Source organism: Panthera leo, chromosome E3 (genome assembly GCF_018350215.1).
Source record: "Panthera leo isolate Ple1 chromosome E3, P.leo_Ple1_pat1.1, whole genome shotgun sequence".
Lineage (NCBI taxonomy): Eukaryota > Metazoa > Chordata > Mammalia > Carnivora > Felidae > Panthera > Panthera leo.
In genome coordinates this window covers 14,556,806-14,579,477 of record NC_056694.1, presented here as the reverse complement: position 1 = coordinate 14,579,477, position 22,672 = coordinate 14,556,806, and the positions used below count along the sequence as shown (strand labels likewise).

Below are 22,672 nucleotides of genomic sequence, written 5' to 3'. Positions count from 1 at the left end.
CCCATTCAGTATGAGGGAGGAAAGTGCCTACCCATGCCTCTTCCTATTGCTCGGTTTGAGGGACGGGATGCATTGCATCTGTGTTACCTCCTTCCACCGGGTGGGAGAATATAAGATATTCTGCTATTTTGTTCTCCGGTGCTGGGTCCCTAACAGGTTCACCTTCCTCCTTTTAGCACCTTCGAGAATTCTCCTTTGGTTATCTCCTACCTTATCTCCACGGCTTATCGTGGTACTTGGTGAGGAAGCAGGGAGAAATGGGTCTATACCATGTTATCTGGGCTAGGTGTCCGTCATTATTAAACAGCTCTTTTTTCCATCATTAAGTCTTCTTTTTTCAGAATATTTTCAGTGTTTGTGTTTAGTTTTGTATCCATATTTACAACAGTTCATTGTCCTTATCTCTAAAAAGTTTTCTTTATACTCTAAATTTCTTATGTCTGAATTGTTAATTACAGTTCTCTCAGTTGGCTGGAGAGCTTGGTTTGTGTGTGTGTGTGTGTGTGTGTGTGTGTGTGTGTGTTTGCAATTTTTCATACTGGGGACCAGGGGATTATGTAAGAGATATGTTCTTCGAGCCCTTTGCAGATTTGAAAAGATCCTTCTGCGACTTTGCTAACAAAACAAAAATATGGTTAGTTTTTGGGTCACAAAATGCTAACCTCGGTGTCCTATAATCATCTCTCATAGTATTTTACATAGAATCCTACTCTTCCACATGCTTCCTCAAGTTCCATGGTCCAATAAATCGTAGGAATGTCTCCTACTTCATGCAGTTCATCTCTTGGAGTCCCATAAAAGACACTAGTTCGTGAAAACTCTGACACAGCCTGCATTTGGCAAACTCGTTCAATTTTGTGTGGCCCGTCGTTTCTCAAACGATGTGATGATGTTGGAATGTCTTTCTGTGCTTCGCCTATTAATATTTATATCCTCAATACTCTCCGTTACAAGTCAAAGAGAACCTACCCATGGATTCAATAGTAAGGACAGAGATCTAACTTAGTAGGATGTCTGGAGTGGGCCGTCAGGACGGGAAGCAAAGGCTCAGTGATGTCATCCTGAAGCTTGGTCTTCGGTCCCACGATGCTCAGCCTGCTGAAGCCTCACCTTCGTCCATGTTGCCCTCCGGCTGAAGGATGGCTGCTATACCTTCAGGCACCAGAACTGGTAATGCTGATGGTGATGGCGATGATGATGATGATGATGATGAAGGCAATGATGGCAGCCATCATCATCTCGGCAGCCATCATCATCTCGGCAGCCAAAGACCTTCTTTGCCCTGATGGTTCTCTTTCTTATAAGTAAAGGGAAAGCTTTCTCAGAAGGCTCCCGGCAGGTGTTTCCTTTAAATGACATTGGCCAAAACAGAATGGCATGTCCGCTCCCAGCTACAAGGGGGACTTGAGAAGATGGATACTGGCAAGAGGGATGTGGTCGCTTGCCTAGCTTCGATGTGTTATGATCCACCCTTGGGGCTTGACTCATTGGTCTCCCAATCAGATCAGGTTTCTTTAAGAAAGGAAGATAGAAGGAAAATGGCAGCCAGAATACAGCATCGGAAACTTTCAGGTGGGGTTCCTGGGTAGCTCGGTCGACTCTTGGTTTCTCACGGTTCGTGGGTTCGAGCGCCGTGTCGGGCTCCTTCCTGACAGCAGATTGCTGCTTGGGATTCTCACTCTCTCCCTCTCTCTCTGCCCCTCCCCTGCTCACAACTGTCTCTGTCTCTCTCAAAATAAATAAACTTGAAAGAGAAAGAAAGAAAGAAAGAAAGAAAGAAAGAAAGAAAGAAAGAAAGAAAGAAAGAAAAAGAAAGAAATTCTTTCAGGTATGCATTCATTGCTTTTTGTACTTTGTAGAGAAGTTGGAGGGGAGCTTGATTCAGCTTATGTTCCTTGTAGAGAACCTGTTTTGTTCGGCCGGATGCCTCTAATGTTTCTTATTTATGTACAATCACATGTTGGGCAGAATAGATCTTTTTTTTTTTATTACTTTGCCTGGATCTCAGGGAGCTTTTCTGATATATCAACTCGGGCCTTTCCACCCGGTACAGCTTTCTGGTATTCTCTTTTTACTGCTCTTGAGGCTCCGGGGTGGCTCAGTAGGTTAAGCGTCCAACTTCAGCTCAGGTCATGATCTCCTGGTTCTTGAGTTCTAGTCCCACATTAGGCTCCCTGCTGTCAGCACAGAGCCCACTTCAGACCCTCTGTGTCCCTCTCTCTCTGAATCTCCCCCACTCAGCTGTCCCTCTCAAAACTAAACTTTTAATTACTGCTTTTGCTCTGTTTAGTTTTTCTCCCGTGCAACAGACAAAACCCCTAAGACGGACCTGTTTTTTTGTTTGTTTGTTTTGTGTGTGTGTGTGTGTGTGTGTGTGTGTGTGTGTGTGTGTGTTTTGCCTCTTCCTTCTTATCCATTAACCTTTCTTTTTCTGTTTCTTCTGTTTCCATCCACAATCTGAGGACCTCTGACACCGCCTGCTGCATGTGACTCCTGGTATGTGGGGTAGACGTCCCGCTGTGTATGACCTTTGAAATCATTTTAATTTTGCTCTGCGTTTTTGAGCTCCTTAACATTCTCTTTTCTCTTCCTGAAATCCTTCTCTGTTTCTTTAGTTCCACTTTTTCCTCCTCCTGTGGCTCCCTATTTCTGTTCCATTGTGACCAAATCCTCTTGGATGTCTCGAAGGCCCTAAGATATTTTCAAGTATCATCATTTTTGTGTGTGTGTGTGAACAGTAAGTTTTTTTCCCAGTGATCTTTATCCCCCTTAATCAGGGTAATGCTTATTTTCCCTTTGTTCTTCGTTATCTTTTCAAAAGTACTGTGTTAACATTTTTTTTTTTCTAATCCACATTGCCCCAGTGTCCTGGGATATGTTACAGAGCACGGAGGTAATTTAGTGTGGTTTTCCAACTTCTCTGGGCCTGTGTTTTTCCTCTGGTGGCTCAGAGGGTATAGGTGGTGGTTTCTTTCTACATCTGTCCCCAGGAACGCGGCCCTTCGTGGAAATTCCTCCAAGATTTGCCCTGTGTTCTCTTATCTTCATTTCACAGTTGGTGCTGGGTGTCTTTCCTTTTTATTTATTTCTGTGTGTATTCTTCGGCGAAATTAGCGAGGAAATGACTCTGGGCCAGCACTCAGACCGGGTTGGTGGGCACTTGGGAAGTCCTCGGAGAGGCGGTGTGCGGTAATAGGGAAAAACACAGGGCATCCGAGCGAGTAGCCTTCCCTCCGGCTCTGCCTGTGTGTGCTGTGTGAACGTAAGCCCATCACTGGTACTCAGAGCGTCGGCTTCCTCAGCTAATAGGAACATCCACACGAAGGGTCAAATGGGATACCACATCTGAGGTGCGTGGCACCTGGTATGTTTAGTCCCCCGCCCTCCTGTTCCAAATACTCTACACAGAAATAGCAAGCATCGAGTTGAACTTCTGGTCAACCAGCTTCTGCTCTCCTGACTCAGAGTCTGTCCGTGTCTGGACCCCGTTCTCTCACGGCCAGAGCCTGCTTCATATCTAGAGATGCTTTCCGCATGGACCGTGATCTGGGGATGCCTTCTCTGCTTGGCAGGATACTCCCAGGATTCCTTGTGGAGAGGCAGCAATAGTGGAAGGTTAGGAACCGAGGCTGCCTGTCATTTCCAGATCTGCTCCTTAAGACCTGTGGGATCACAGTCAGACTCCCTCTCCTTCTCTCTGCTTCCTTCTCCTCATCTTTAAAATGGGGATAGGGGCGCCTGGGTGGCTCAGTTGGTTAAGTGTCCAACTTTGGCTCAGGTCATGATCTCACAGTTCGTGAGTTTGAGCCCCGCGTCGGGCTCTGTGCAGACAGCTCAGGGCCTGGAGCCTGCTTCGGATTCTGTGACTCCCTCTCTCTCTGCCCCTCCTCTGCTCACTCTCTGTCTCTCTCTCTGTCTCTCAAAAATAAACATTAAAAAAATTTTTTTAAATAAAACGGGGATAATGATTTACCTGCCACATAGGGTTAGCTGAACCGTGTAAAGCCCTTAGGACAGGTCCTGACACATGGTGGGCATAGTATCAGTGTTTGCTACGGTGTTGTTGATGGTGGTGATGATGATGGCAGCCACCACCATTGTCATCAGCCTCTCCTGCCGCAGACTGCCACATCCGGGCCCACTGTGTTCTGCCGGCCTGATTCAGCCTTCCACTGCCACCCTCCCCCTCCCCTGCTGTCTGCATCTTTGTGCCTGCTGGACTCCGCGGGTTGGGTCTGATTCCCCTCCCATCTCTCTCTCCCCATGGCTGTCACCTTCTCCACGCCCAGCTATGTTCGCTCGGCACGGCGACAGATGTGCAGAGTCCCTGTCCTTGGAGACACAGAATAAGAAACAAGCCCACCGTCCAGAAAAAGCTCACCCTCCAGAAAGCCTTAGACATTTATCTGCCTAAAGGCAAGAAACTGAACCGAAGGATCCTTCAAGGTCATGCCTCTGCACAGAATCTTTCAGAGACTCCACGGCTTCCCGAGGACAGAGTCCAAATTCCAAAATGTTGTACCATCTGTCCTCTCCAGTTCAGCCCTGTCCTGTCCCCGGCAGTAAGGTCACAAGCCTGCCCCTGGAGCCCTGAGAATTACCTGTGGTCCTGACCACGCCTCCACACCTTCCCATTGGCTCATACCTTTGCCGGGACAGCCCCCCCCCCCTTCCCACCCTCCTCCCTAGACCCCGGAAAACCCTTGTGCCCCCCACCCTGTGGCACAGCCTCTGTCTCCGTCAGCCCTCACCGAGGAAGCACACTCCCGGCCCTGCTCCCGTGTCCTCGCCGTGTCCTGTGTCAGTTGCTGTAACAGCACACGGGCCACCTGCCTGAAATCCGTGGTTTCCTGTGGCAACAGAACGCTGAATAAGTAAGTGACACTTGTGACATCAACACAGCATAGCTTTACTTTTGTCCCCTTTTGCCCCTTGAACATATATCCAGTTACAGCCGCGTCACTCTGCTCCTGGATGAAAACTTTTTTTTTTTTTTTGGTCCACAAGACATTTAAGAATTTAAATATTTTACTCATACGGAAAAGTACAGAGCGAATTAGACAGCGCGTCCCATAACAAGTGGTATATTGAACAGTTGAACAAACGGTAACATGATAATATTTGCTTCAGAATTTGAGAAGTTAAACGTTATACACTTGGTGTCCCTTACGTGGCCAACAGGAAGTGATGCCTGCAACCCCCTTGAACTGTTGTGGCCTTAAGATCAAGACTGTCACTTCCACCCCGCCGGATTCGCACGCACTACGTGTGCCTAGAACAAGATCTCCTCTTACAATTCCGTCTAAAATGTGCCCTACTGCCACTGGCTGGGTTTTTGTTTTTGTTTTTGTTTTTTAATTTTTACTCAGGAGGCTATTTAAGCTTTATCCATGTCGCTGTGTGTAGGTTGAGATTATTTTAAATGCCGAAGGGCAGCCCGTTGTACTATCACTGACGCCATCAGCGTCACGTCATCGGTCATTTAGATGGTCCGCAAGTTTTGATCGCCGGGACAGACACCCGGAAGCGGAACCGCCCCGGTGCGGGCACAACGTCGGCTCCATTAAGAGGTGCCAAAAAACTTAAAAATTAAATTAAAAAAAAAAAAAAAAAGAATAGTGGGGGAAAACAAACAAACAAAAAAAAAGAGTTGCCAAAATGTTTCCCGAAGTGCTTGTTTCAACGTTTAATCCCACCGATGCTCGCTTGCTCGCTTTGAGAGCGTGAGCACGCATGCGTGTATGCGCCAGCACAGGAAGGGCAGAGGGACCCTGAGGCAGGCTCCCTGCTCAGCGCAGAGCCCCACACTGGGCTTGATCTCAGGACCCTGAGATCGTGATCTGGGTCGGAGTTAGGAGTCGAGCACTTAACCGGGCACCCAGGTTCCGCCCCCCCCCCCCCACCCCAGGTTACCCCACCCCCACCTATGCTTTCTTGCTTATCTGCATCCTTGGGAACTAAATCTTTGCCAAGATGTGAAATGACGTTTTGTGGTCCTTTTGGCTTGTTTTGCCTTTAATACTGGAGAGGGTGGCCATTTCCCCCACGTGCATCGGCCATTGGGGTTTTCTCTTTTGTGATTTGCCTGTTCGTATTCTTTGCCAGAGTTTCAATTTGGTGGTGCATCGTTTCCTTTTGATTTGTTTGACCCGTTGTTCTCCTCCTACCTCTGGGGGACTCAGTGCTTCTGGGTAATAGCAAAAGTAGAATAATTTAAGCCTCTCTGGCTACAAACTCCAGCCAAATCACCACAATCCCAGGAGAGAGAGAACTTCCATCTTTTTCCCGTAGAAGAATCTAGACGAGATGAGTAAAATAGTCAAGCTAGCGTGGCTGGGTAACTGCAGGGTTTGCAACCCCGTGGTTCATTTCTTAGACTGGCTCCGCTGACATCATAGGATGCTGAGACCCATTAGCGTTACTCAGATACCCTTCTGAGTTCTCCCGGGCAAGTGAACCCTGCTATACGTAACTCAAATTATTCCTCTTCATAACATCATTCTCGCATTTTTTGTTATGGTGACTCTTGACGGGGGCTCACTAAATCTCTCTTCCAATTACTATTTCATGGGGTGCGTGGGTCCCGGTGCCAGGGCAAACCAGAGTGGATCACACACACGCCTTGCAGCCTTGCTGAAGCATTTAACTCTACTTGATTGGACTCCTACTGTTTGCTCGGTCCCCTCATTTACACGGTCACACTTCTGCCTGTTCTCTCTTGCTCTCTCCTGCACCCTCCAGTAAGATCTGACTCTTTCTGCAAGGCCTGACCTATTCTGTTCCACCTGAATCTATTAACTGCGCTGGTTAGGTAGCCAGGTTGTTGATCTTGACCTCCTTGTAAGAGATTTTTTTTTTTTTTAACATTTTTTAAAAGTTTATTTATTCTTTGGGGGGGGGGGTACAAGCAGGGGAGGGATAGAGAGAGTGGGAAAGAGGGAATCCCAAGCAGGCTTTCCAGTGTGGGGCTCGAACTCATGAACCATGAGATCATGACCTGAGCCGGCCACTTAATGACTGAACCACGCAGGCACCCCTGATTAATTGTTTATCATTAATAATTTATAGAAAAAAATTGAGATTAGCTAGAGATCCATCTGTTTCAAACTCCTATTCAAACTAGTCTTTTCAAACTAATATTTTCTGGTTTGGTTTCTTACCTTCCCTAGCTTTTAGATCATCATTTATTCACGTCTGCTCTGTGACATAGTTCCCTTTGACTTCTTTTCAACATTTCTGTGTGTGTGTGGTTTTTTTTTGGGGGGGGGTCTGTCTTTATAAGCAGGAGATAGCTGAATTTGAAAAATTCCAACGAATAGTCTGTCTTTAAAGAAATAATTGTACACTTTATGTGTAGGGGTCAGGCAGGACACTATAGACACTTTAGGAATCATTTGTTCTGCCTTTATTTTGTGTTGTCTGTTCACCATTGGATAGATTGCATTCTCTTCCCTGTTGAATAGATTACTGCCCCCCCCCAAACACACCTTTTTTCCTGCTTGATTTCGAAGCTCCACATTTCTGTTATTTTACATTTTGAAATACATGTTTTAACATTTTTTTTTTTACAAAGTTCAAAATTACTCAGTATCTCCATGACCCTCCTAAGAAAGGCAGCGACCGCCACTTCCGTGTCCTTGATGATTGTTGTCTGGAATTTGGGTGACCCTGATGCTGTCGTGTAGATGCAATGCGACTCCTAGGACGTCCTGGCCCGTGCCCCGGGGTGACGTTTGTTTGCTTCCTCTGGCCTCCCTGGGGTTAGCTGTGTGTGAGCCCAGGGGGTTGTTGGAGCCTGATGGCCTTTCCTGAGCAGGGCGGGGGGCTGGTCTCAGTGCCAGGGGGCCCCACCCCCCCTTATCTCACCTGGGCAGGTTCAGTCCTCTTTTCCCAGCAGGTGAGGAGCCTCCCTGTTACCTCTGTCTGTCACTGTACCTGCAGCCAGCAGGCTGGCACATTCAATGCAATTTTCTGCCTTCAATTTTGGCTCAGGTTTTGGCTACAGAAATGATAACTTGGTTCGTTAGCGGGACCGTGTCTTTCCTTTTCCTTACTTATATTGGAGTGGGGTCGGGATGCTCCAAGCGTGACTTTCTGGTGCCAACTTGACTGGTGCACTCGTGCCAGATTTTTGGCTTCCTGAGGGCAAGAACTACTTCCTTAATTTCTGTGTCTCTATTAGGGGTCCGTAATACCTGCGCTGGGTCCGTAAAATAACATCGAGAATGTTATAGGTCTGTGAGTTTATACTCCTTGCAACCTAGCAGGTGCGCCTGACACAGTTCCATGAATGCTGGCAGAAGACACAAGACTCCTGGTCAGAGACAAGGCCTGTCGCTGACAGCAATAGCTTCTTGAGCTGGTTCTCTGAGCCCTAATTCCTACAAGATGACACTTGGAGGGCCCGGTGTCACCTGCATAGAGTTACAGCAGAGGACCCCTGAGCTTAAGGTACCTAAATCTTTTATAACGGGCAGTAAGCCTACCTGCCTTTGTCCTGGAGAGACATGCCATCTTTATCATACCTGACCATGATCTAACTTGCCCTTTGGAGAAGACATCATGCCTTCAAAGGCTGTTCTCTCTGCAGATGCCCTTGAGAAGATAGTCCTAAGCAAAGGCAGTCGGTGGTTGTGCTGTAAGACGTGCAGAAACGTGAAAGGCCCAAGGAGAATTGTCTCTGAGCAGGTGGCTGCTCAGTAAAGTCTTCTCCTCAATGCATGATGGTTCTCATCCATCACGATGCACATTATGATAATGGTGGTGTAGAAAAAGCAGACTAGTCCTTGCAATGAGGGAGGATCTTAGTGTTGCCTGCAGCTCTAGGAGCCAACAGCAATGAATGCAGGGAGAATTTGGTCTCTGCATTGGGAGGATGGACTGGTTGGCAAAGGCCTGTCAAGAATGGGTCCCAGAGGACCCCACAGCCTCTGCCTCTCATCCCTGGAGGCATAGCTGGTGCCCCCTCCAACCCTCCGTACTTGGGCCACCGCTGTGCCTCTGCCAACTCCATAAAGAACTTTCTAGAGTCCCTGATCTTTTGCAACGCTGGCTCAGGATCCAAGATCCTGGGTGAATATGTCTGGTTCGACAAGCCTGAGGCAGAGGAGCTGACTTTTTGAAGATTTATTCTGAGGAATGAATGGGCTCAGATTCTCACCAAGACACTTATGCTGGGGAAGTTTCCAGACACAAGAAGGAAATGCGGATCCTGAGCCTGTGCTTCGCTTTAATATACACTTTTGGTAGCAGCTAATATATGTATTAGTTTGCTTTGCTGTGATTCATGATAGGCATGAAGACGGATGATTTTGTTTTGTCTGCACTGCTTTTTGTGAGCCCTGTGGCACGTGCATCTATCAGGTAAGCCCCTGCAGGTATCCATCATCCACGTGACAGGCCTGTCAGGCTGAGTGCCATATACCAGCCCCTCTGACTGTAAAATCTTGTGGGAGGAAGCAGGTTTCTCCTGGCTGTAAGCCCTCCTCGAGAGCACATATCTTCAAATAGGATAAGTGTCAAAGGCAGTTCACCCTCTCGTTTCTGGGAACACCTGAGCCCTTCCTCTACCTGGCCCTTCTTCCCAGCTGATGGGAGCCTGGGCCAGTTTAAACGCAGGAATCTGTAGAGGTAACCGTGGCTCAAAGATCAAATCCTCTGCTATTTCTGCATCTGGGGAGGGGGCCGCTCTGGGAGGAAGAACAGACCTCAGCACTAGGAGTGTGTGGTCCTAGACCGTCCCCTGCACTTACGTCTCTGAAGTAAGGGCTTCTTCGGATGGCCTGTGCAGCTGCCAGATTTGCCTCTTCCTCTGCTTCCCTGGTCAGCCCTGCTCAGAGAGACACTGTAGTGTCCACGACCGTTGAGGCCCCGCCATGACCAAGTGGGCAACCTTGTTCTTTACCCTCGTGTGCACACTTTGTCCTAGGATGCCTTTTGTTGTTGTTGTTCTTAACTGAAATCATTGTCCCAAGTCACCGGTTGTCTCCCCCCACCGAAAAAGGTTTATCTTGAGAATCGTCTAAATCAGTTGTGCGTAGTTGGAAATGGTCTCTCCTGGGGCACTAAGTCTGGTGTAATTGGAGGGTACCCAAGACATCAAATGGAAACACCACAATGTAACTAATAATACGGTGTTTCATACTGGAGTTGATATCATAAAGGGAAGGTGAAGGAGCAAACGGGTGTGAAAGTTAGTGCATAAAAGGGGGGACCAAGAGGCACAGAGCCTACAAGATTATAGGGGTTTCCCGTGAAGCGCACGGTAGACGTTGGGTGTAGATCATGTCAGGAAAATTAACAAGGGAGGATGGATGGAAGAGAGAATAGAAACACTGGTTCTGATGTTGGACTTAAACTTCATCTTTTTTGGGTAATTTTTAAGTTGAGATATAACTGACCCACGACATTATATTCGTTTCAGCATACAACGTAACGATTCGATATTTGTACATATTGTGAAATGAGCACAATATAGACAACAAGACCACAATGAATCTGGTTAATTGACATCCATCACCACACGTAGTCACAATTTTATTTTCTTGTGATGAGAACTTTTAAGATCTCATCTCTTAGCAACTTTCAAGTATACGATACAGTATCATTAACAATAGTCACTATGCTGCATATTACGTCCTCAAGACTTCTTAAACTTACAACTGGAAGTTTGTAACTTTTGACCCTCAATTTCCCCCCACCTCTGGCAGCCACCATTCTCTTCTCTGTATTGGTGAGTTCGGGTTTTGGTTTGTTTTTAGGTTCCACGTTTAAGTGGGATCATGCAGTATTTGTCTTTCAGTATTTCACTTAGTGTAGTGCCCTCAAGGTCCATCCATGTTGCTGCAAATGGCAAGATTTCATTCTTTTGTATGGCTGAATTATAGATATATAATTACATACATTACATTACATTGTATATACATAATTGCATTATGTAATTACATAATATAATTAATTATATATTAGTTATATAATATACATACATTGTACATAATATCATTAATTATAATATGTATAATTATACATATAATTATGTATAATATGTATAATTATACTTAGTATAATTAATTATATATATTAGATAATTGATTATATAATTACATTATATATAATTACATTATATATAATTACATTATATATAATTACATTATATATATATGTATATATGTATATATGTATATATATATTAGATAATTGATTATATAATTACATTATATATAATTACACTATGTATATATGTATATATGTATATATGTATATATATGTATATATGTATATATATAATGTAATTATATATAATGTAATTATATAATTATATATATATAAATTATATTATATATATATAAATATATATATAATTATTTAAAAATATAATTATATATAATATAATTACATACTACAGTTTCTTTATCCGCTCGTCCAAGAATGGACCCTCAGGTTGCTTGCATGTCTTGGCTGTTGTAAACAATGGTGCAGGAAACGTGGGGGCGAAGGTGTCTCTTTGAGCTAGCATTTCAGCTGCACCCTTTTCAATGACCTAGAACACAGATGCCACCGACCAGAGGGGTCAATGTCAGACGGGTGGCAGAAGAGGCGAAAACATGGCCCAAACTCCCTACTTAACGTGTCCCTCCGCTGTGGTGCTCTCTCTGGGCCTCCTTATTTGGGGTGGGTCTGCCCAGAAAAGCACATCTACATGTGCACGGCGGTCTTCTTTCTGCTGAGACGACACTGAGCCAGAGACTGATTGGATTCCATGGAAGGCCCAGCGGACGTGAAGCCCCAGCGTGGATTCCTGGCTGGAGGACAGGACCTCCCTCCCCCGGACGGAAGGTTAATGGGAACGGACACCAGCATCTCTCAGGAGTTTTGGTCCCAGCTCCCAGAAGTGCTGCCCGAATGGAGCCTGTGCTGGCTTCCAACCTAATTGCTAATCTGAGCGGAACTGGCCCCGTCCAGGCAGGGGCTGCAGAGCTGCAAGCAGAGCTGGGACCAGGTTGTGACCCCCACCCCTCCCCCCACCCCCCACGGCATGCCGGGAAAGTTCCTTCCAGCTGACAGCAGGGCCGGGGAAAGAACATCTGCTCCGACATTTGCCAAGTCACAGCTGTCTCTGCTGACGGCTTATTCCTTAGAACTTGCTGGTATCTGCCCACTCATTCTTGCCAGCTCATCCAGGTCACAGGGTATCTCACGTCACTGTTGTCCACCAAATTCTGTCCTAGAGCCTTTTAGGGATGGGACGATGAGGTAGATTGGTAGCAGAAGAAGACACCCCAAGAAATCAGTGGAGCCAGTGCCCCAGAGCCTGGAAGAACTGGCCATTCCTTCCTTCCCAGGAGCCGAGAATATAGCCCTGGTTGCTGTGATTTCTTTACTGCAAGGATGCTCTAAATCAATAAAGGCGATCATTGTATTTACTGCCGATGTGGTTGAACTGCATCCATTCAGGCTACGTAGGCAAGGTCAGCCTGAATTAGTTAGAGATATCTCATTACGTAGGCATTTTCAGGGTATGGCGTTTTATCATGGTATTTCACCGGATTTGTGTGTATCTAGGTAATTGGAATTAGCTGCTACTTCTAAAAAGTGTTTTTAAATGGAAGCTCTGAGACACATTGATAATTAGCATCCTTTTATACCCTCAATTAAACTGCCAAAGTGCCTAGCAGTTTTCTTTCTTCTTAAGTTACTTAAATACAGCCATGTAATTTTATTTACCCGATTTGTTTGCTCAGGCAGTCCCTCTTCAATGACAGTGAAAAGGAAGACCTAGGCTGTACTCCCATCAGATCATCAGACATTGTAAAAATTTGCCACGTCCAAAATTCTTAACGAGGGTTTATAGCATATAAATGCATCTTTGGTTTCAAAAGCCTACATCTTGAGCAAGGAAAAGACACATTTCTTTTTTTTTATTTTTTTATTTTGTAAAATGTTTAGTCTTTTTTTTTAAATTTTTTTTTTAACGTTTTTATTTATTTTTGAGACAGAGAGAGACAGAGCATGAACAGGGGAGGAGCAGAGAGAGAGGGAGACACAGAATCTGAAACAGGCTCCAGGCTCCGAGCTGTCAGCACAGAGCCCAACGCGGGGCTCGAACTCACGGACCGTGAGATCATGACCTGAGCCGAAGTCGGACGCTTAGCCGACCAAGCCACCCAGGCGCCCCTGTTTAGTCATTTTTGAGAGAGAGCACAAACGGGAGAGGGGCAGAGAGAGAGGAAGACACAGAATCTGAAGCAGGCTCCAGGTTCCAAGCTGTCAGCACAGAGCCCGACTCGGGGCTCAGACTCAGGAGCTGTGAGATCATGACCTGAGCCGAAGTCGGATGCTCAACCCACGGAGGCCCCCGGGCACCCGAAGCAAAAAGACACATTTCTGTTCAAACCACGCAGTGAGTCTGCTATATACTGGCTCACAGACCCATATCTACTAGTTTATCCATTTTTTTTCTGTGGTACACACAGCAGAAACAGTAAACTCTTGAAGCAGAATTCAATTTTCAGGAAATGCCTCTGTTAAGCCATGCAGGGTGGTTTTTTCAAAAGTGCACCGAGCACCTACTTGTGCTGGGTGCTATGAGACCACCTAGCATCAGCTCTCAAAGGACCCCCCGCCACCCACTTTGGGGATGGTGTGAGGGGTTCGAAAGGCAAGCATGGTTGTGACCTGCTGGACATCTCCTGGGGCTCAGTGCCAGTGGCACGGTTGGTCTTTTTTAGAGCTGGCATCAGATGACTGTTCCGAGGTGCAAAATCTGGAGAACGAACAAGAGATCGCGAGAGACCACACTCTGGCCACGTGCTTTGCCGGTCTGCAGACCAGCGTCTCCTGACTGCAGCCGAGACAGCCAATGACGCTTGGTTGCCTTACAGGAATCCAATTAGGGGAGTATAAACGCCTTCCGGTCACTGCCAAGCACACGTGCCAGTGAAGCTTGAAATCCAAAGCTGTAGAGTCATCAAGCTGTAGAGTCATTAAAATCTGTTAAATTCCCTAAGTTGGAAATTGATGGCTCCCCCCCTGCACACCTTCTAAATCTCGTCCGACAGCTTTGTCTGACATCATTTATCACTCGTGACAAAATACTAACAGAGAAGTGGACACGCCTTTGACCAAATTATCACATTTTGGTTCTGGGTGGTTTTTTTTGTTTTTTTTTTTCCTGCATGTGTAGAGGTGCCTGAACTTCCTCCCAGCAGACATAAATAGACGAGAAGGTAAAAATGTTCTCCTTTCAGATATCAACCAACACGATTTAAAAAAAAACAAACCCAAACCTTCCATATAATGACTCCCCCCACCCCCCCCGGAGGCCACATCACTTGAGGTCTGGTGGGCAAACCACTTTGAAGCCAGATACACACAAAACTGGTTTTCCTCTAGGCACGCAACAGAATGCAAACTCACTACCGAGCCGTACCCTGGGAAGTTCAAAACCAGCTGAAGGTCAGTGTTAAGCATGGGACCTGTATATCCATGGAAGCCTGAAGGTTTCAGAGAGGCAAGAAAATTCCAGTATTTCAGAGTCCAGGTGTGTGGAAGCCGTTCTGTGTCCATCTGTTGGATTCACTTGTGGGCACATTTCACCAATTTTTAGTTAGATTGAACTTAGCTTAACCACTCAGAACCTGCTTCTATACCTGTCCAATGGGGATAATGATACGATACCACTTCCTGAGAGAAAAATCAGCCCATTTCTCTCCCCCCCAGCCTTTGGCAACCCCCCACCTACTCTATGAGTTCATCTTTCTTAGATTTCACATAATAGTGAGATCATACAGTATTTGTCTTTCTCTGCCTGACTTATTTCCCTTACCATGATGCCCAGCACATTCATCCGTGTTGTTGAAAATGGCAAGATTTCCTTCTTCTCTATGACTGAAAAATATTCCAGTGTATGTTTTCTTTCCCTGTACCTCCACTGAGAGATGCGTAGGTCATTGCCGTGTCTTGGCAACCGTGAACAATAGCAGTGAACATGGAGGTACAGAGAGCTCCTCGAGAGAGTGGTTTTATTTCCTTTGGGTAGATACCCAGAAGTGGAATTTTTAATGGTAGTTCGGCTTTTAATTTTTTGAGGAACCTCCATACTGTTTTCCATAGTGGCTGCACTGACATTCCCACCCACAGGGCTCCCTTTTTTCTGCATCCTCCCCAGCTCTTGTGATCTCTTGTCTTTTTGGTAATACCCATTCTAACACACATGTGATGATGTCTCATTGTGGTTTTGACTGGCATTTCCTGATGATTAGCAACGTAGGGTAACTTTTCATGCACCTGTTGGCCATTTGTATGTCTTCTTGGGAAAAACTGTCTCCTCGGGTCCTTTGTTTTTGATCTGTTTCTACTGTACCTCCCACTAAACCTGCTTATTATTCCCCCATCTTCCGGTCTTCTTTTGTAGCAACTTGTCTGTAATTCCCTGTCCTACCACCCTATTGCTTCTCCCCTCTCTCCCTCAGTTCCTGGTTTGTTTATTACACCTAAAATGCCCTCAGGGTGTTTCTCACCAGTTACTTCTGTCTATTGGGAATTCTGGGTGAACTGACACATGACACAGCCTTGGAACTTAGGCGTTCAAGCCAGCCTGAAATGAGCTCTCAATTGTGCAGAACCAATTACCCCCGGGTCCCTTGTACTGATGGAAGTGAGTTTTAAATCGTAGGTCTGGCTGCTTAGCAAAGATTGGACTTCGTCAAATGGGAGAATGCCCGGGTGATGCTGGGTTGAGCTCTTCCGTGACTAAGGAGCACTTCTCCTTCTCTGCTTTTTATTGAAAATGTCATGAGCTTTATTGCCTAAGTGTTAAAGCACAAGGACAAAGTGGGAAATTACTTTAACTTCCATTCAGAGTGCTACATTGCGTGTCTATTTCCAGAGGGCACGGAAGGTCAGCTTGCCTTGCAAGAAAAGGGTGTATTTTGCAAATAAGAGTCCTTAAAACTCTAGTAACAATTTTGTGTTTGATTTTGCAAGGGCCGGATCCCAGAATAGCCTTAAGAATGTTTACTTGCTACAACCTTTTTATTTGTAACACATTGGGATTATAATACAATTCAATATAATAAATCATAATGATAAGTAAAAAAAAATAATGGTGTTTGCTTGGTCAAAACCAGTTTGTTTCATATTGGAAGGACACTATTTTCTAATAGAATCAAATAACTATTAAATCTCGGGATCAGTAGGGAACAACAATTTATCTAAATGGATCTGTGTATGAGATCCCAACCAAATGATTATCTAACCTGTTTGGTGTTACCTATTGCCAGGAACTCTTTTTCCTTAGATTCCTTAGATTTCCTTAGATTTCACATAATAGTGAGATCTATTATGAGATAGATTAGTGAGATCTAATTATCTGCGGATAATATATCGCATCTTTGCTGTGCTCGGTTAGAAATCTATTCTTTATTTTATGCCCCAGTTGGTCCTGGGATAGCCTACACCCCTTGATCCCACTCCTGATCCAATAGAATTAATTCACTTCTCTTCTGCCTGAGAAGCTGTAAACTATTTGAAGGCAGCTTGCACATTTGCCCTGCCTTTTCGCTTCTCCAAAATAAACTTCCCTGGTCCTCTCTTTGCTACATAACATCCTATTGACTTTGTCCCTATAATGCTATGTTTGACCCTCATTCCTTACAAATGGAAGCACCCAAAAGTGAATAAGACAAATTTAGGTATTACATGATAGTATGCTTTAACGAGTTAGGATTTTATGGCGTGCACTTTTATTAATGCATATCAGGAGGAAACACTTCTGTGACTTACTACCTGTCCTATGATGTATTTATTTGACTGTACTGTACCTTGATGAAAAAAATATTTAGTCTCCAAAAAATACATAGATGACATTAAGATAGAAGAATTTGTTAGGAAGAAATCGGGTCAAGAGGAAGAAGAAATCAAATGATGTCAAGGGTAAGATTCATACCCAGTACATGGGTGTTCTCAGCTCCCTGCCTTCACAGCTGAGGCAAGGAGGTAACTAATCAGTCGTGATTCACGGTCTCCAAAAGATAACAGCAACCCCCGTACTCAAGAGAAATACAACCGTTTTTGGTATTGAGACATTTCTTCTGTGGCTCCATGTGAAAAGGACATTGGGTGGAATATTTAGATACGTAATTTCCAAAATGCCTTTTAGATGTACAGTTCTATCAATTTTGATAAGCTTATACACTCGTGTAACCACCACCAACAAGAAAGATATAAAATACTTCTTTTTTTTTTTTTAATGTTTATTTATTTTTGAGACAGAGAGAGACAGAGCATGAATGGGGGAGGGGCAGAGAGAGAGGGAGACACAGAATCGGAAGCAGGCTCCAGGCTCTGAACCATCAGCCCAGAGCCTGACGCGGGGCTCGAACTCACGAACCATGAGATCGTGACCTGAGCTGAAGTCGGACGCTCAACCGACTGAGCCACCCAGGCGCCCCAGAGAAAGATATAAAATACTTCTATCACCCCTCAAATTTCTCGTGCCCCTTTGGACTTGGTTCCCCTAGCCCCAGCCCCTAGCAACTACTGATCTGATCTTACTGTCTACAGTAATGTAGAAATATGACATTTCTTTAACATCCTGTAGTCATATAAGACGTAACCTTTTCATCTTTCAAGCTGCAGAATACTTGAGAGGTTCATCTGTGTTGCGTCTGTCCACAGTCCGTTCCTGTTGATTGCCTAGCAATCCTCCAGTGCCCTACTCTAGCTTGTGCCCAGTTTGTTTATCCCTTCACCAATTAGTGGACACTTGGGTTATTTCCAGTCTGAAGTGTGTCTTAGGCCATTTGGGCCTGCTATCACAAAATACGGTAGCCTGGGGGGGCTTATCCGTAACGGGAGTCTATCGTTCACAATCCTGGAGGTTGGGCGGTCCAAGATCAGGCAGCAGAATTGCTGGTCCAAGAATTGTTGGTCCAAGAACCAACCAGCAGAATTGGTTCTGGTAGGGCCTGCTTCCTGGTTCACAGACAGCCATGTGTTCTCACATGGCGGAAGGAACAAGAGAGCTCCCTCCCCGAGATCTCTTTTATAAGGGCACTAGGCCCATTCGCAAGGATTCAGTCTTCATGACCTAAGCACTTCCCAAAGACCCCACCTCCTAAGACCACCAACTTGAGGGTTAGGATTTCAACATAGGGATTTGGGGGTGGGGTGGGGCACACGCATTCAGTCCAGTGCAGAGTGATGATGAATGCGGTTGCTGTAAACACTCACGTACAAGTCTTCGTGTGGACGTATGTCTTCATTTTTCTTGAGTAGATACCTAGGTAGGGTGCTGGGTCATGTGGTGGGTATATGTTTTCCAAAGTGGTTGTGCCCTTTTTAATTCCCACTAGCAATGTCTGAGCGTTTCAGTTGCTCTACATTCTTGCCAACATTTGACATTCTCGCCTTTTTTATTCCTGGTTAATTTTAGACACTCTAGTAGGTTTCTGGCGGTAACTTATCATGACTTTTATTAGCCTTCTTTCCACTTGCTTGATGTTCTGTAGTGATATTTACGGTTGTATCAGTTGCCCATCTTTCACTGTATTGACTGTTTCCTTATCATTGAGTTGGAGCGTTCTTTATATATTCTGCACACAAGTTTTTTTTTTTTTAAACAGGTATTTGTTTTGTAAATATTTTTTTTTAATTTTTTTTTTAACATTTATTTATTTTTGAGACAGACAGAGCATGAACGGGGGAGGGGCAGAGAGAGAGGGAGACACAGAATCCGAAACAGGCTCCAGGCTCCGAGCGGTCAGCACAGAGCCCGACGCGGGGCTCGAACTCACGGACCGCGAGATCACGACCTGAGCCGAAGTCGGACGCTCAACCGACTGAGCCACCCAGGCGCCCCTGTTTTGTAAATATTTATGCCTGATGATGGTTTGTGTTTTCATTGCCTTAACAGTGCTTTTTGAAAAAAGAAGTCTTCCATTTTTGTGAAGTCCAGTTTGTCATATTCGTCTTATGATTCACGTTTTATGTGTTCTACCTAGAAATCTTTGCTTAACTCAGGGGGGGCCTCCTGCGTTTTCTTCTATATGTTTTTCTCATTTTAGGTTTAATATTTTGATTGTATCAGTTTTGAACAGTTCATCCATTGCATTATTGGAATAGACATGTGAATCCGTTAAAAAGAGAATTGTTCTTTTTTTAAAAATCCAAGCTAGTTAACATATAACGTAGTATTGGTTTCAGGGGCAGAATTTAGTGATTCATCGCTTACATATAACACCCAGTGCCCATCCCAACAAGTGCCCTTCTTAATGCCCATCGCCCATCTAGCCCATCCCCCCACCCACCTCCCCTCCAGCAGCCCTCAGTTTGTTCTCTGTATTTAAGAGTTCAAAGAGATTGTTCTTAAACAGTTCTTAATAGGGGCGCCTGGGTGGCTCGGTCGGTTAAGCATCCGACTTCAGCTCAGGTCATGATCTCACAGACCGTGAGTTCGAGCCCCGCGTCGGGCTCTGGGCTGATGGCTCAGAGCCTGGAGCCTGCTTCCGATTCTGTGTCTCCCTCTCTGTCTGCCCCTCCCCCGTTCATGCTCTGTCTCTCTCTGTCTCAAAGATAAACGTAAAAAAAAAAAACAAAAAATTAAAAAAACAAAAAACAAAAAACAGTTCTTAATAAAGGTCAAATGACGTTTTGTTAAAGAACATATCCAGAAACAGCATCTGTTGGGGAAGCTGAACCAAGGACATATCTCAGTTGTTCTGATAGAATCCAGTGGTAGGTTATATGCATTTGGTGTTTGTTAATTGTTGTTTCTTTTTTTAAATTTTTACTTATTTTTTAAATTCAAGTGTAATTAACATATAGTGCCACACTAGGTTCAGATGTACAATATAACAATTCAACCGCTCCACACAACACTCGGGGCTCATCATGATAAGTGTATTCTTAAAATTTTTTTTTAACGTTTATTTATTTTCGAGACAGAGACAGAGCATGAGTGGGGGAGGGGCAGAGAGAGAGGGAGACACAGAATCCGAAGCAGGCTCCAGGCTCTGAGCTGTCAGCACAGAGCCTGACGCGGGGCTCGAACTCATGAACCGTGAGATCATGACCTGAGCCGAAGTCAGATGCTTAACCGACTCAGCCACCCAGGCGCCTGACATCATGATAAGTGTATTCTTTTTCTTTTTAATTTTTTTTAATGTTTTTATTTATTTTTGAGACAGAGAGAGACAGAGCATGAGCAGGGAAGGGGCAGAGAGAGAGGGAGACACAGAATCGGAAGCAGGCTCCAGGCTCTGAGCCATCAGCCCAGAGCTCGATATGGAGCTCGAACTCACAGACTGTGAGATCATGACCTGAGCCGAAGTCGGACGCTCAACTGACTGAGCCACCCAGGCGCCCCAATGATAAGTGTATTCTTAATCCCCCTCACCTGTTTCACCCAACCCCCTCCACCGCCACCAACTTCCTGTCTGGCAACCCCCAGTTTGTTCTCCATATTTAAGAGTCTCGTCTTTTGTCTCTTTTTTTCTTTGTTAGTTTATTGTTTCTTTTAAATATATATACTTTTTTAATGTTTATTTTTGGTAAGAGCCCAAGTAGGGGAAGGCAGAGAGAGGGGGACAGAGGATCTGAAGCAGACTTTGAACTCACGAACCCTAAGATCATCACCTGAGCCAAAGTCATTTGCCCAACTGACTGACCCCACCTAGGTGCCCCATAGTTTATTGTTTCTTAACATTAACTCTGAAACCCTCCTTTCTTGAATGGGTTCGATGCCTGGTAAAGATACTCCTGACTCAGGTCAGTAAAATCATATCTGCAAACGGGAGGAATTTTTTAGTATTGTTTTACAGAAGGTTGGAGGAAAAGAGCGCGCACAAATGATTAAGCTTTTCCAAAAGTCGTATCTAAGCAATTAAAGGCACACTTAAAAAAAACGTGAGCCAGAAGGCATTTCTGTTCTTCCCTGAATCTTCAAAAACTATTTCTACTAACTTACACCCCAGTGGTATTTTTAAGGTGCTGATTCTGTGTTCAACCCAAATCAATAAAACCATCTGATCCCCTACAGATTACTCCCTGCGCTAATTGCATTGGCCAATATTGGAAGCACGGTATCTAAAGACCACCTCATGTAGAATATTGTCTGAGACGCTCAGACTTGTAATGTATACAGAGGAAAACAGGCATACACTTTGAATGCGATGCTCCATAAATTAAATATATTTATGCTTTGGAAGGGAATAAGGAGTTATCCTTTTGAAAATGATATTAATGGTCACAGGATAAAACTAGATATGGTCATATCCATGGAAACACTTTTTTTTTTTTTTTTTTGGTACCTTTTCATCCATTTCACACACCCTCCCCACCCCTGCCGATCTGTTCTGTGTATCTATGAGTTTGGGGTTCTTTGAGATTCACATACAAGTGCGATCATACAGTGTTTGTTTTTGTCTGATGGAAACACTTTTCAGTTGGCTAGGAGCTAGACTGTAAGCTCAGTGTGAGTAGGGTCCACATCTTTCTTGTTCATGCTTATATCCTCGGTTTCTAGCTCAGGGCCTATAACAGAGGGAGGATGAAAGGCAGGGAGGGAGGGAGGGAACTCAGTTCGAAAGTTGCTTGGGCAATCTGTAAGTATTTAATGATATTAAGTGGGCATATGCCCAGAAATCCCAGGCTGGGTGTTCTTCCTAGGGACATTCTCATACAGGACTGTAGAAGGGCATGTAGGAGGATGCTTATTATGATCTGTTTGTGGTACTGAGTTGGAGGTAGCCTAGGGGTCCCTCCCTAGGGGAATGGGTGCGTGTGAACAGTATGAAATACTTTGCAACAATCCAGATGTGCACCTATAACAATGTGGGTAAATCATAAAAATGGATTCTTCAGTCAACAAAGAAACACAATGAGATTCATAGCATGATACATTTATGCAGTCTAAAACACATGGACAGTTGAATGGATTCTGGAGCCAGAACTCATGGGTCCAAATCCCAGGTTCCACTACTTACTGTTTGTTGTAGCAAGCTACTTCGTTTTTTGGTGCCTCAGTTTTCCCATTTGTAAAACCACGACACCTCATTGCACCGTTACTCAGATCAGATGAGTTGATGTATGCAAAACATTTAGAACGTATGGTAAGTGCTCCAAGAGTATTGTCTATCATAACTATTATTGCAAAAGAACCTGCCTAAAGACATGTATCAAATACCTTAGAGTGGGTGACAAAGAGGAGAAAGGAAAAAGAGTGGGATTTAGAGATGAAGAAGGGAGGCAGAAAAAAAAGGCAGCGGGTGGGAAAGTTGCTTAGAGCTTACTGTTGGGGCAGGGGACCTTCATTTGTGACACGGGGGGAGAGTAAACTTTCCCGGTTTCCCTGGTATCTGAGATTCCAAAACTTCAATACCACTTTCGAATCTTGGATACCTGTGTCTACACCTGTCCTCATTATAGTATTTGAGAATCAAACTTAGATTTCTGAATAAGAATTTATTGTACCTGAATCTTTCACAGTTACTAGCATTTTGAGTAAGTATTGAATTGACGGGAGTTCTGCTGATCTCTTCTGATTTCACTTTCCCTTACCACTTCGTTACTCTCATCGGGATTTGCTTTATTTCTTTATGTTAATTGTTTCTTTTTTCTTTTTCTTTTTCTTTTCTTTTCTTTTTTTTTTTTGCTCTGGCAGTCTCTGACAAAT

At 44.6% G+C, this 22,672-nt stretch overlaps 1 protein-coding gene across 2 annotated transcripts in view; it reads left to right on the top strand.

Annotated features, from left to right (window-relative positions):
* CALN1 (calneuron 1) overlaps positions 1-22,672 on the top strand; it is a 363,083-nt gene that overhangs the window by 195,291 nt on the left and 145,120 nt on the right. The window contains exon 4 of one of the 2 annotated variants that reach the window (XM_042921279.1): positions 4,290-4,700. The exons of the other annotated variant lie outside the window; for it this stretch is intronic. Within the exon in view, the coding sequence (XP_042777213.1) occupies positions 4,290-4,613 (324 nt within the window). The 3' untranslated portion in view covers positions 4,614-4,700. Of the gene's footprint in view, positions 1-4,289; positions 4,701-22,672 lie in introns of those variants that run through there. 2 annotated transcript variants of the gene reach the window in all.